The 13,248-nt window shown below is 43.0% G+C and overlaps 1 protein-coding gene across 3 annotated transcripts in view; it reads right to left on the bottom strand.

The window, feature by feature from the left end:
* The window catches only part of CPN1 (carboxypeptidase N subunit 1), a 32,060-nt gene extending 22,508 nt beyond the window's left edge, over positions 1-9,552 (bottom strand). Inside the window, exons 1-2 of one of the 3 annotated variants that reach the window (XM_014865649.3) lie at positions 9,043-9,552; positions 4,679-4,875 (exon numbers count right to left, since the gene is read on the bottom strand). In XM_014865649.3, the coding sequence (XP_014721135.1) occupies positions 4,679-4,875; positions 9,043-9,265 (420 nt within the window). In that variant the 5' untranslated portion in view covers positions 9,266-9,552. Of the gene's footprint in view, positions 1-4,678; positions 4,876-8,966 lie in introns of all 3 variants that reach the window. The other 2 variants (XM_044752668.2, XM_044752679.2) reach the window with 2 other exon arrangements.
* Between the last annotated feature and the right edge of the window lie 3,696 nt (positions 9,553-13,248).

Below are 13,248 nucleotides of genomic sequence, written 5' to 3'. Positions count from 1 at the left end.
TTATTGAGATAACTTTTATAACCATAAAGCTCACCCATTTTAAGTGTACAATTCAATACCTTTTAGTATCCTTACGGAGTTGTACAACCATCACCACAATCTAATTTAAGAACATTTCTATCACCCGAAAAAAAACTCATGCCCATTTACAGGCACCCCTCATTTTCACTCCAGCCCTAACTAATGACTTTTTGTTTCTATAGATTTGCCTTTTCTGGACATTTCACACACAGGGACCATACATTTTGCATTTGGCTCTTTTTCACTAGACGTAATGTTTTTGAGGTTCCTCCATGTTGTGACCTGTAGCAGTACTTCATTCCTTTTTATTGATGAATCGTTCCATCCGATGGATTTATTACATCTTGTTTACCCATTCACCAATTAACAGACTTCACTAGTTTCCTGGAGCTCCTGTGCCAAATTACCACAAGTTAGCTGGCTTATAACCACAGACATTTATTCTCTCACATTTCAGAAGTCTGAAGTCAAGGTGTCAGCAGGGTGACACTCTCTAAAGACTGGAGGAGACAATCCTTCTTTTTCTCTTCTAGTTTCTGGTGGTTGCTGGTCATCCCTAGCATTCCTCGGCTTGTAGACACATCACTCCAATTTCTGCTCCTTCTTCACATGGTCTTCTCCCCCATGTGTTTGTGTCTCTGCATACAAATTTCTTTCTTCTTATAAGGACACCAGTCATATTTGATTTAGGGTCCACTGTAATCCAGTATGACTTCATCTTAACTTGATTACATATGCAAAGACCCTATTTCCAAATAAGGATAGAACCTATCTGCATTCACAGGTTGCCGGTAGCCGTGAATTGAGGGGATAGTACTCAACCCAGTACGTGGACATTTGGGTCGTTTCCACTCTTTGGAGATTGTGAATAACGCTGCCACAAACATTCATGTACAAGTCTTTGTGTGAACATACGTTTCCACTTCTCTTGGGTAGACACCTGGTAGCTGCCCCACTGCATCATAAGGTGAGTCTATGATTGACTTTTTCACAAACTGCTAAACTGTTTCCCAATGTGACCGCACCACGGAACACCTCCTTTTTTCAACTTAGTATCCTTGCTTCTCTTTCTTCTGAGCAATGTCAACTTCAGGCTTACACTTCAAGTTTCTCTGCTCACACTTCAAATTTTATCATTTATTTGGTCATGTATTCACTCACTCATTCCCATTTAGTCAACCAACATTCATTCAAGTCCATCTCTTTGATAGATTCTCTGATAGATACTGGGGAATGAGATAATGAGCCATTAGTCTAGCCTTCGAGGAATTCATATATGAAATATATATATTCATATATGGGGAAATATATATATACATAAATACATCAATAAATGAAATATATAAAGCAATCGAATAGAGAGATGTTCAAAGCCCCTTGGAAAATTGAAATTCCATTTAATGCTTGTGTGGCACTGGAGAAGGGGAATGGTGTCCACTGGAGCCCTACAGACTGAGAGAATAGCAGCCAAACTGGTGGCCATTCCAGGAAGTAGTGTGCATGGTTTGATGCTGGGCAGCTAAAAACTCACGGATGTACTAGTACTCTCATATTTTTCTAAGAAATCTTTATTGTTTTCAGATTTCTTTATTTTTCATGGCATCTTGCTCATATTTTGTTCTTAGATGTCAGTGAGAATACAATACTTTTGAAGTCCTCTTAAGTGTCTTACATCAGTTCTGCCCAGTGGAAAACATTTACCTGATTTTTCAGTTCTATGAGATCCTGATTTTCCTTGTTCCCAGGAGTTTTTCACTACTTGCTTATTTGTATCAATGTAGGTCTTAACTGTGCATATTAACAGATATGTTAATTTACCTATCAGTATTACCACTCACACTGAGTCATTAGTTTAGGCAGGCAGGTAAGGACTGCCCTTAACAGAAGGCTTCCATAAATAGGGCTAGTGGTGTATTAGTTTCCTATTATTGCTATAAGAAATTATCACAAACTTAGTGGCTTAAAACAGCACCAGGTTATTATCTTTTGGAGTTTCGGAGATCAGAAGACTGAAATGGAACCAGCCCTGATGGCCTAGTGGTTAAAGTTTGGCACTCTTACCACATCCACAGCCTGGGTTCAGTTCCCCGTTATGGAACCACACCCCTCATCTGTCAGTTGCCATGCTGTGGCGGTGGCTCCCATAGAAGACCTAGAAAGACCTACAACTACAATACACAACTCTGCACTTGGGCTTTGGGGAGGAAGAAAAAGGAGGCTGAAATGTGTCTCACAGGACTAAAACCAACGTGCCAGCAGGGCTGTTCCTTCCAAAGGCTCTAGGGGAGTCTGTTTCCTGACTTTTTCAGCTTCTAGAGGCTACCCACATTCCTTGGCTCGTGGTCCCTTCTGTCATCTTCAAACCTGGCAGCATAACATCTTCAAGTCTCTCTCTGACCTTCTGCCTCCCTCTTCCACATCTAAAAGACCCTTGAGATTGGTTACACTGGGCCCACCCAAATAATCCAGGGTATTTTAAGGTTAGTTGATTAGCAACCTTAATTCCATCTGCAATCTTAATTCCCCCTTACCATGTAACATAACATACTCACAGTTCCCAGGGATCAGGACTTGGACATCTTTCGGGGGCGGGGCATTATTCTGCCTTACCTACAGGTGGGTTTAAAGTTTGATGGCCAGGTCTCCCTTCTGTACCCATGCAGGCAGTCTTCCTCTGAGTATGGCAGGTAGCTCTGGAAGTCTGAGAACCCGAAAGGTCCCCTCCTGGATTCAGGTTCAAGATCTGCTCCCTCTGAACAAGTACACAGCAGGCGAGCAGAGGTGACTGGTTCCTGAGAGATGGCTCTAGGATTTAGTGGGCTGGCAGGAATTTTCCCCATTTCCTCCCATCCTACCTCATCCCACAAAAGATGTGGGCGGTCTGAGTGCTTCTCCAGTTTCCCCACTGCAATACAGGGAAAAGCCAATAGAAGGGGAGCAGCCAGGCTGGGGTTCTCCCCTGCACCTCTTTCAAATTTTCCTGCTCTTTTGGAAACTCAAGTCTTGAGGCTCGTGAGCGTGCACCTCTCTGATTTCCAGTGGAGGGACAAGGTTTTGTTTTTCACTAGTTGAGTCATGTTAGCAGGCAGTTGTGAGATTGCAAGGGTCAAATCTGTGTTTGGTTCAACATCTTGGCTCCATTCCCCTCCCTGCCTCTACTTACCCCCCAGCCCTATCCTCAAGTAGGTTTAAAATATGCTTGGGATGGGCTGGTCATGAAAGGACAGATGCTGTGTGGTTCCACTTGTATAGGATTCAGGGAATCAGGCAGTGGAGGGTGGTAGCCAGGGGCGGTGGGAAGGAGGAAATGGGGAGTGACTAGTCAATAGGCACCAAGTTTCAGTTGAGTAGGATGGATAAGTTCTGGTAATCTGCTGTACAACAGCAATACTGGATTGCACACTTAAAATTTTGTTAAGAGGGTAGATTTCATCTTGAGTGTTCTTATCACAATAAAATAAAATTAAAAAAAGAGTAAAGTAGTGATGTGTAGTCTTAAAAATGAAAAAAATTTTCAAGACTATCCCAAATAAACATATTTTTAAATTAAAAAAAACTGCTTCAATTTACCACCCCTGCCACTCCCCAAAAACCAAATCAGGTTTAAACATAACTTTTATTTATTTATTTATTTTTTTAAAGATTGGCACCTGAGCTAACAACTATTGCCTATCTTTTTTTTTTTCTGCTTTATTTCTCCAAATCCCCCTCCGCCTCCCCCCTCCCGACATAGTTGTATATCTTAGTTGCACGTCCTTCTAGTTGTGTCATGTGGGATGCCGCCTCAATGTGGCCTGACAAGCGGTGCCATGTCCCCGCCCAGGATCAGAACCAGGGAAACCCTGGGCCACCCCAGCAGCGGAGGGCAAGGACTTAATCGCTCTGCCACTGGCCAGCCCTAAACATAACTTTTAAAGGAACACGCTCATTGAGTAAGGCAGATACCTGGATTCACCCGTGAAAATTCTAATTCAACAGATCCTGGGGGATGTGAATCTGGGAATCTGTATTTCAAAAATCTTCACGTATGGTTCTGATGTGCAGACACAAAAGAATTACCGCTTTAAAGACAGACAGTGACATTTTGAATCCATTTTAGGAAATAATCTAAAAGCCCATAGACACTTTTTCTTATGTGTCCCCTGCAAATGTAACTCTAAAATAATTTCGAAGCTGAGTACTATACTAGTAGTGGAAAAAACCCTACAGAAAAACAATGAAGTATGAAGAATCTAGACTTAACCTGCACCCCACAATTCTGGGAAAAGCATGATCTCCCTCCTGATATTTCCCCCTAAATGCAAACAGAAGTGTCGCGTCATGTGGGAGGGAGTAGAGTGTTTAGGGTTCGAAGCTAAAATTTCAGGGAAGGAGATCTATTTTGCAATATCCCTTCACACCTATATAGTATTTTCCAGTTTACAGTGTTGCCATAGATATTGTCTCAGCTGGAAGGGGGTTGAGGGAACTGGGGCTCAGAGCCCACATTCACGGCCTGGGGTGCTACAGGCCTGAAGCAAGTCTTCATACTTTATTCTATTTCTATTATTATTTGCTCTCTTACATAGTGACACTTACAGTGGGACAGAGAAAACACATTGTCTATTGGCTTTTATTTTATTCCTTAGGATGGCTTTATTCTCTGCAGGCTCAGTACCTGGGCGGCGGCCACCTCGTAGCCGTCCGGGTTCATGGACGGCATGATGTGAATGCGCGTGTCCTCCACCAGCCGGACGATGCGCTGGTTCCGGTTCCGGAACTCCTCACACAGGAACTCCGAGAGCTGCAGCAGCAGCTCGCGGCCCAGCACCTCGTTGCCGTGCATGTTCCCCACGTACTTGACTTCCGGTTCCACTGCAAAAGCGTGAGAAAAGTACACAGAAAGATGAAAGGTGGGGAAAAAGCAAGCGCCCTTGATTCCTAATCTTGCAAAGGGAGCTTTTCCCTGTTTTTCTGTAACGAATCTAAGAAAATCTCATGCTTCCGTGGGTGTTTTCCAATAATCTGTGAGCCTCCTTCCGACAAATTGCAATTACGAACGTTACAAAACTTCATGCTGGGGTAACAATGACTACCATTTATTAAACCCCTGCTGTGTACTAGGCATTTATCATTATTGCTGATCTTCACAGAAGACCTGTGAAGTGGGCATTATTAGCCTCAGGATGAAGGAACTGGGGAGAGAAGAGGTTAAATAGGTTATCTGAGGTCACCTAGCTAATTAATATGATGGCAGCGGAAGCCCAGGTAGCATTTACAGTAGCTCCCTGCTGCTTCTCAGAGACAAATCTTTTCAGGATAAGAATGGTGTTTTCCCAAGACCTGCTCTTATAAAGTTCTCTAGGTTATAGCGTAACAGTTCCTAATCATCCTATTGAAAATTTAATTTTCCTCTTACTTAGGAAACTAAAATCTCTCCTTCGTATCTGAGAACATGATGTCTTGAGGCACAGAGTAGGAAGGAGTCTACATATGTCTCATTCCTTAGTCTTCTCTTTGGCTGTGTTAACCGTTCTGTGAAAGTAAGAATTGAGGTCATGAAAAGCGCCTCTAGAACCACTTAAAGAAAGTCACCCTCGCCCCCTTTTAAAAGGAAAGAGAAAAGCTCTTGCCAAGTAGTTTCCCTTCCACCCAACACTCTCCTGCCTGCATGGCTTTTCTGATTCTGTACCTCTTCATCTCCACATTTCCAGGTCCTTCCAGGCTCAGTTTGACTGTTCCTTGCTCTGTGAAGCCATCTTGGGAGTGAACTCACTTTGAACTTCATTTTCACGGTACTTACCCTTTTCTGAGTTTTACCTAATTTTGCACATGTCCTACTTCCTTTACTGGACCTGGCCTTTGCAATGCGTACAATTTTTAGTTTTCTTTAGGACACAACCCAATGTTATTTTATCGTAGTATACCTACAGCTCTCTTTCCCAAAGGAATGTTTATAATCCACAAGGATGGTGTAGTGTACTTTCCATAATGTGGAGTCTTTAATCTTAGTACATTTCTTTAATCTTAGATTATGTCTTTCTTACTTTTCTTGGTGCTAAAATATCCCTTCTTTTGGGAAAGGATGGTGATAGTGGATGGCAGATAATATTCTTCAACATCCTTGTTCAGTAAAATAAAATTTGGAAATCTATTATAGTCCCCTCCAATCTATTTTATTTATTAAAAAAATTCTTTTTTAACTTTTCTGTGAAATCCAAAAGTCTGGGGATTTCTGCCCTAGAGAACCTCACATAGTGCCTTGCACTTGGTGGGCGCCCAATAGCAAATTCTCTTGTCTCTACTTTCAATATATCCAGAACACAACGACCTCTCACAACAACCACTGTTGTCATTTTGGTTCAAACCCTACACCCTCACGCCTGGATTATTACAGTAAATCTCCTACTTGAACTCCTTGCACCTGCCCAGTGCCTTCAAAGTCTGCTCTCCTGAGTCAACAGTCGGCAAACTTTTTCTCTTAAGGGGCCAGATAGTAAAGACTTTGGGCTTCATGGGCTATATTTTCTCTGTCATAGCTACTCAACTCTTCCAGCAAAAGCAGGCATAGACAATAGGAAAACAAATGGGCATGACTGTGTTTCAATAAAACTTTATTTACCAAAACAGGTAGCTGGCCCTCGGGCTATGGTTTGCTGACTCCTGTTCTAAGTGATCTTTTGAAAATTTAAGTCAGACCGTGTCACTGCTTAAAACCCTCCAGTGGCTTCTTACTTTGCTCAAAGTAAAAGCTGTCATCTTTACAAAGGCCCATAAGACCCTGCATGATCTCCTCCTCCTGCCTGGCATCTCTGACCATTCTCAGCTCTGACCTCGTCTCTGGCTCTCCCATTGTTCACTCTGCTGCAGCCGCAGGGGCCTCCTTGCTGATCCTCACACATATCAAGCATGTCCTTGCTCTTCCCTCTGCCTGCAATTGGCATGTTCCATCACATGCTCAAAAATCACCTCCACGGAGAAGCCTTTCCTAAGTAGCAACTACCCCCTCCCCTACTCATCCATGGCCCTCATTCCCTGTTTCTCTTTCCTGGTTTATTTTTCCCTATAGTACTTATTTTCATCTGATATGTGCTTACTTAGTTACCCATTTATTGCCAGTCTTTTATTTTTACTGCTGTCCAGTTGATTCTGGCTCCTGGTGACCCTGTGTACAGAAGAGCTGAACTCTGCCTGGTCTTTTTGCACCATCCTCTCACCTTCCAATGCTCTATCCACGACTATTCACAGGCTTTTCATGGCCAATTTTGACAAGCTCTGCTGAAACCCGTCGGCTGACTCCTGTCAAATATCAGTGTTTCAGCATCACGCAGCCCACCGTCTAACAGCCGGCTGCGGGTGGTGTTCTTCCCTGACCGGGAAATGAACCCAGGACACAGAGGTAAGAGCACCAAATATTAACCACTAGACCACCAGGCCTGGCGTTGCAAGTCTTACCCCACTAGAATTAAGGCCTGAGAACAGGATCTTGTTTTTTGTTCTGTTGAATATTCAGAGTCTACAAAAGTGCTTGAATGTAGTAGATATCAGTAATACTTGTGAAATGAATAACGAAGGAATGAATGAATGAACAGCTGAGTTATAAGGCATCAGAGAAAAGAGGGATCAGTGGAGGCTAGAATAGTATGAAAAAGCTTCAAAGAAGACTTGAATGCTAGAAATTAGAGAGGGCACCAGAAAGGGGCATGGAGTGAGGTGGGGACCCTATAATATCCATCAGCACTCGCAAGTAAGCGCAGAAAGCTTGTTATGCAAGCGCAGCTTAAAAGCAAGGCCCTTACCCTCACTTAACCACACAGCCTCCTCGGCACCCCCACCCCGCCCCTGGGCCATGTAACATTCTGAAGCTGTCATGGACAGAATCCACTGAATGTGAGGCTGTCTTTGAAGGTTTTTAAGCTGGGGAGTGAGAAGATTATGTCAGTGTTTAGGAAAATTACTCTGGCTTCTCGGTGCTAAATAGAGGGTTCAGAGAGTGGTGGCAGTTCGGTGTTAGGAGGCCAGTTAAGAGCCTAGTCCAATAATTTAGGCCAGTTGTGATGGAGTTTGGGCTAGTGTGGAGGGTGTGGAAGTGGAGAGGAAAAGAGAGATTTGCAGTTGACTGTTTGAGGGAGGAACTGACATAACTTGAATGTCACAATTGCTATAAGTAAAGCACTGAGAAACTAGAAACAACTTAAATGCCCATCAATAAATGAGCAATTAGATACAGCCATGCAATGAAATATTATGCAGCCAAAAAATGATGATATTGATCTACATTTATAGACATGGATGCTATTCATAGAAGACTATGAGATGAGAAATGCAGGTATAGTACGATTCCAGTTTTATAAAAGAAATTATATGTGTTTGTATGGGGGGTTTAAATATGCATAGAAAAAAGTCTGGAAGAATATACACAAGTATGTTAACAGTAGTCATCTGTGAGTGCTGGGATTATGGGTGAGGTGTTTTTTTCCTTCTCTAATTTCTCATTTTAATCCAAACATGCATTGCTTTTATAATAGAAATAAACTAACAAAAAGTAATCCAATGAATGAAGCTAATACTGCAGACCTCAGACTCTTTCCAGGATACCATATCTATCCCACTCTCATTCCCCAAAAAGATATCCCTAAACCCTTCTAAGTTTTCAGGCAGAACAGAAGGGCTAATTGTTTCTCCTTATGTCTCCTGAAGCATTGGCTAGGGAAAGAGAAAAATAGCAAGGGAGAAAAACGGGTAATGGCAGGGAAGGAGGGGGGAGGGGATGGGAGCAGGGAGAACACTCACCTTTTCCCAGTAAGGTCTTGAGCAAACAGAACCCAGGATGGAGGAAGGGATGGAGCCTGGATTGAGGTTGCAGCTTCCCAGAGGCAGGGATAGCTTGAGGGTTAAGTAGGGAAAGACTTAGCCCAGGCTGAGGAGAGGTGATACTTTGTAGGTGGAGGGACCCACTGACCTACCCAGAAACCACCCCGGTCGCTGGATTTGTAAGGAAGGGTCCGGCCCCATACACTCCAAGAACTGCTCAGGGCTTACAGGGCTCATGGAATCCGGGGTTGTCGCTGAATTCCAGCACGTAGAGGTGTCTCCCCTTCACACTGCGCCCGATGCTGTAAACCCGCGTGATATAAGGGCATTCGTTGTGCACCTTGTACAGCGTCCGCACGAGGTCATCATAGCGGTGATGGCGAAAGGTCACCGGGGCAACCAACTTGAAGAGAAAGAGGAGGTGGAAGAAGACTGAGAGCAGGCCTGACATCTGGCTGGGCTTTCTCAGAGACCCACCGAAATGGGCCCCACCTCTCCCAACAACCTGGCTTCTTCGCCAGTCACAATCCAAGGGGCCGAGAACCAGCTCTTCCTAGTTTCCCGCCAGTAAACACCAGTGACAGCACCTGGGAAGGAAGGTCAAACTGTCCTGTCCAAAGGTGGAAATTATTTATGTAGCTCTGGAATAGCCACTCGTCTCTCCTCCATTTCCCTGCTTCTAATCCAGGAAAACCTTTTGAAAGGTTTTTCTACTTCCCCAGATTGGGTAGATTTACTGATTCTGGTTTACTGATTAACTGGGCTGTAAACAAGCTTCAATAAATTGCTGCTTATAACCCTTTGATTCCCAGAGAATTTTGAGAAACTTGTGCTTGTTCCCTATACTACAGTTTAAGGAGGTGCATTAAAATAGAGCTCTCTGTTCCTTTTGATCCATCCCACATACTACTGCCAGACTATCTTTCTGAAGCACAGCTCTGTCTTGTCCATTTTTTCCTCAAAAATCTTTCCACAGATACCATTGAGAAAATGAAAAGAGAGCCACAGGCTGGGAAAAAACAATCGCAAACCGTGTACTGGATAAAATATCTAGAATACATAAAGAACTCTTACAACACAATAATAATAAGACAAACAACCCAATTTAAAAATGGGCAAATCTTTAAAAAGATTTGAATAAACATTTCACCAAAGTAGACATATGAATGGTTAATAAGCACATTTAAAGATGTTCAACCTCATTGTTCATTAAAGAAATGCAACTTAAAACCACACGGAGAGGGCACTTCACATCCACTAGAATGGCCGTAATAAAAAAGAGACAGTAGCAAGTGTTGGCAAGAATAGAGAGAAACTGGAACCCTCGTATATTGCCAATGGGAGTGTAAAATGGTACAGCCCCTTTGGAAAACAGTTTTGCGGTTTCCTAAAACATTAAATATGTAGTTACTATATAACCCAGGCATTTCACTCCTAGGTATCTACTCAAGAGAAATGAAAACACACATCCACACAAAAACTTGTATGTGAATATTCATAGTAGTATATTCACAATATACAAAAAGTGGAGATAATCCAAATGTCCACCAACTGGTGATTGGGTAAATATGGCATATGCATACAGTGGAATAGTTGACAATAAAAAAGAGTGAAGTACTAATACCTGGTACAAAGTAGATAAACCTTAAAAATATTATGCCAGGGGCCGGCCCAGTGGCGCAGCAGTTAAGTTTGCCCATTCCACTTCTTGGCAGCCGCGGGTTCACCAGTTCGGATCCCGGGTACGGACATGGCACCGCTTGGCAAAAAGCCATGCTGTGGTAGGCGTCCCATGTATAAAGTAGAGGAAGATGGGCATGGATGTTAGCTCAGGGCCAGTCTTCCCCAGCAAAATGAGGAGTATTGGTAGCAGATGTTAGCTCAGGGCTAATCTTCCTCAAAAAAAAAAATTATGCCTGGTGAAAGAAGTCAGACACAAAAGACCACATATTACATGATCCAATTCATATTATATGATCCAATTCATTTGAATGTGTAGAAAAGACAAATATATCTAGACAGAAAGTAAATTAGAAGTTGCCTGGGGCCAGGAGTAGTAATCTAGAGCAATTATAAATGGGAACAAGATTTCTTCTTAGGGTGATAAAAGTATTCTAAAATTAGATGGCGGTGATTGCACCACTGTGTAAATATACTAAAATTCATTGAATTATATACTTAAAACAGGTGAATTTTATGGTATACAAATTATATCTCAATAAAGCTGCTTTAAAAAAAGAATCAAAAATAAAGTACAGCCCCCAAATAGTTAAATATAAATTTACCATACAACTCAGTAATTCCACTCCTGGGTACCTGACCAAGAGAACAAAGATTTGCACACAACAATATTCACAGCAGTGTTATTCACAATAGCCAAAAGGCAAACTTTACCCAAATGTCCAGTAACCGGTGAATAGATGAAGTGGGTATATCCATACAACTGAACAGTGTTTAGCAATAGAAAGGAATAAAATACTAATGCACACGACAACACAGCTGTACTTCAAAAAACAGTATGCTAAGTGAAAGAAGCCACACAAAAAAATCCACATGTTGTACGATGATTCCATTTATATGAAATGTCCTGCAAAAGTAAACCTACAGGGGCTGGTCCCGTGGCCGAGTGGTTAAGTTTGCGTGCTCCGCTGTAGGCAGCCCAGTGTTTCGTTGGTTTGAATCCTGGGCCCGGACATGGCACTGCTCATCAAACCACGCTGAGGCAGTGTCCCACATGCCACAACTGGAAGGACCCACAACTAAGAATATACAACTATGTACCGGGGGGCTTTGGGGAGAAAAAGGAAAAAAATAAAATCTTTGGAAAAAAAAAAAGTAAACCTACAGAGATAGAAAGTGAGATAATGGTTGCCTGGGGCTGGGGTGGGAACGAGGATTCGTGTAAATAGGCATGGGTGATCTTGTTGGAGTCATGGGGGTGTTCTAAAACTGTGTGATGGAGATGGTTGCACAACTCTGGAAATTTACTAAAAATCATTGAATTGTACACTTAAAGTGGGTGAATTTTATGGTACGTAAATTATACCTCAGTAAAGATATTTTAAAAAACAAAGTTTCGGTGGATCTTCATGCACTATAGTATAAAATCCAAATGTCTCAGCCTGGTCTTCAAGTCCTTCCTACCGGGTCTGGTTGTGACTTGTCGTTATCCTGTCCCTCCCTCCAGCACAGCCCCACTGCACCGCCTACTGTCTTCTGAGCCTGCCCCCGTTGGCTGCCTCCTGCTTTTGCTCATGCTGTTTCCCCAGGTGGCTTAACCTAGCTCCAAATCCTGGGTCTTCCTCACGTCCCCTTGCAATTGCTGCTACCATCCGTCTTTATATTGCCAGTTCTTATTACTCTGCCTGTTATGTGCTTATCCACCGTGCTAGGTGTTGGGTGTAAGGATGTAGTGCAGCCCTGCTGATACACCGTTCCTGGCCTCCAGAATGATCATCAGCCTCCATCACAGAACCTGGCACAGGTACACAATGTTTGTTGAATGAATGAACGAACAAACCCATTATTGACTTTTCCTCTTGCATCTTGCTGCTCTGCCTTTACCAAACTTCCCTAAGGAAATCTTATGCTTTTATAACCTGCCAGTAAAGGTAGCTATTCCCTCTTGGATATACTGCGTGAACACTATATAGCCAGGCCAGTCTGGCCCACAGATGGTCCAGAGGGCTGGCCCAAGTGAAGTAGCAAATTGGCAGTACCACAGGGCTGCTGCCTTCCACCTGCTGCTACAGTCCCCTCATTCTCTGCTGCAATCCTAACACCCCAGGTGGGAGAGTCAGGGATCAAGAGAGAAGACTGAGAGGGCATCACTGATGCTGTCACACAGTAGACCCTTGATCTAGGACAATATCTACTGTCACTACTGAAGGCTTGGCTTAGTGGACCCCAGATAACTCCAGATTGTTTCTCTGCAGAGTTCCCACTTCTCTGGCAAATGGGCCTATAGTTCTTATGAGGACTTCGCTCACGCTAAACAGATGACTCCCATTCTCTAGAAGGATGCAGCCCCCTGCCTGTTTGAACTTTGTGTTGTTGTAAACAGGGAACATTCTCTGTATGTCAGGGCTGAGGTGGGCACTCCTTCCCTGGAATTCCACAGAGTACCAGAGCCTGTGCCCTCAAGCCAGAGGGCGTCCAATGCTTCTCAAAGCAACTAGTAAAAGGAGCTTGAGTGTCAGAGGCGTATGATACTGAAGAAAACTTTTCTCCAGCTTCCTTGAGATATAATTGACACATAATATTGTGTACATTTAAGGTGTACAAGGTGATAATTTGATACATGTATATGTTGCAAAATGATGACCACAATAGGGTTGTTAACACCTCCATCACCTCACATAGTTATCTTTGTATATGTGTGCGTCTGTGTGTGTGTGTAGTGAGAACATTTAAGATCTACTGTCTTAGCAACTT

Source organism: Equus asinus, chromosome 2, assembly GCF_041296235.1.
Source record: "Equus asinus isolate D_3611 breed Donkey chromosome 2, EquAss-T2T_v2, whole genome shotgun sequence".
In the NCBI taxonomy this organism is placed as follows: domain Eukaryota; kingdom Metazoa; phylum Chordata; class Mammalia; order Perissodactyla; family Equidae; genus Equus; species Equus asinus.
The sequence above is the reverse complement of the archived record's forward strand: the minus strand, read 5'-3'. Positions and strand labels throughout refer to the sequence as shown.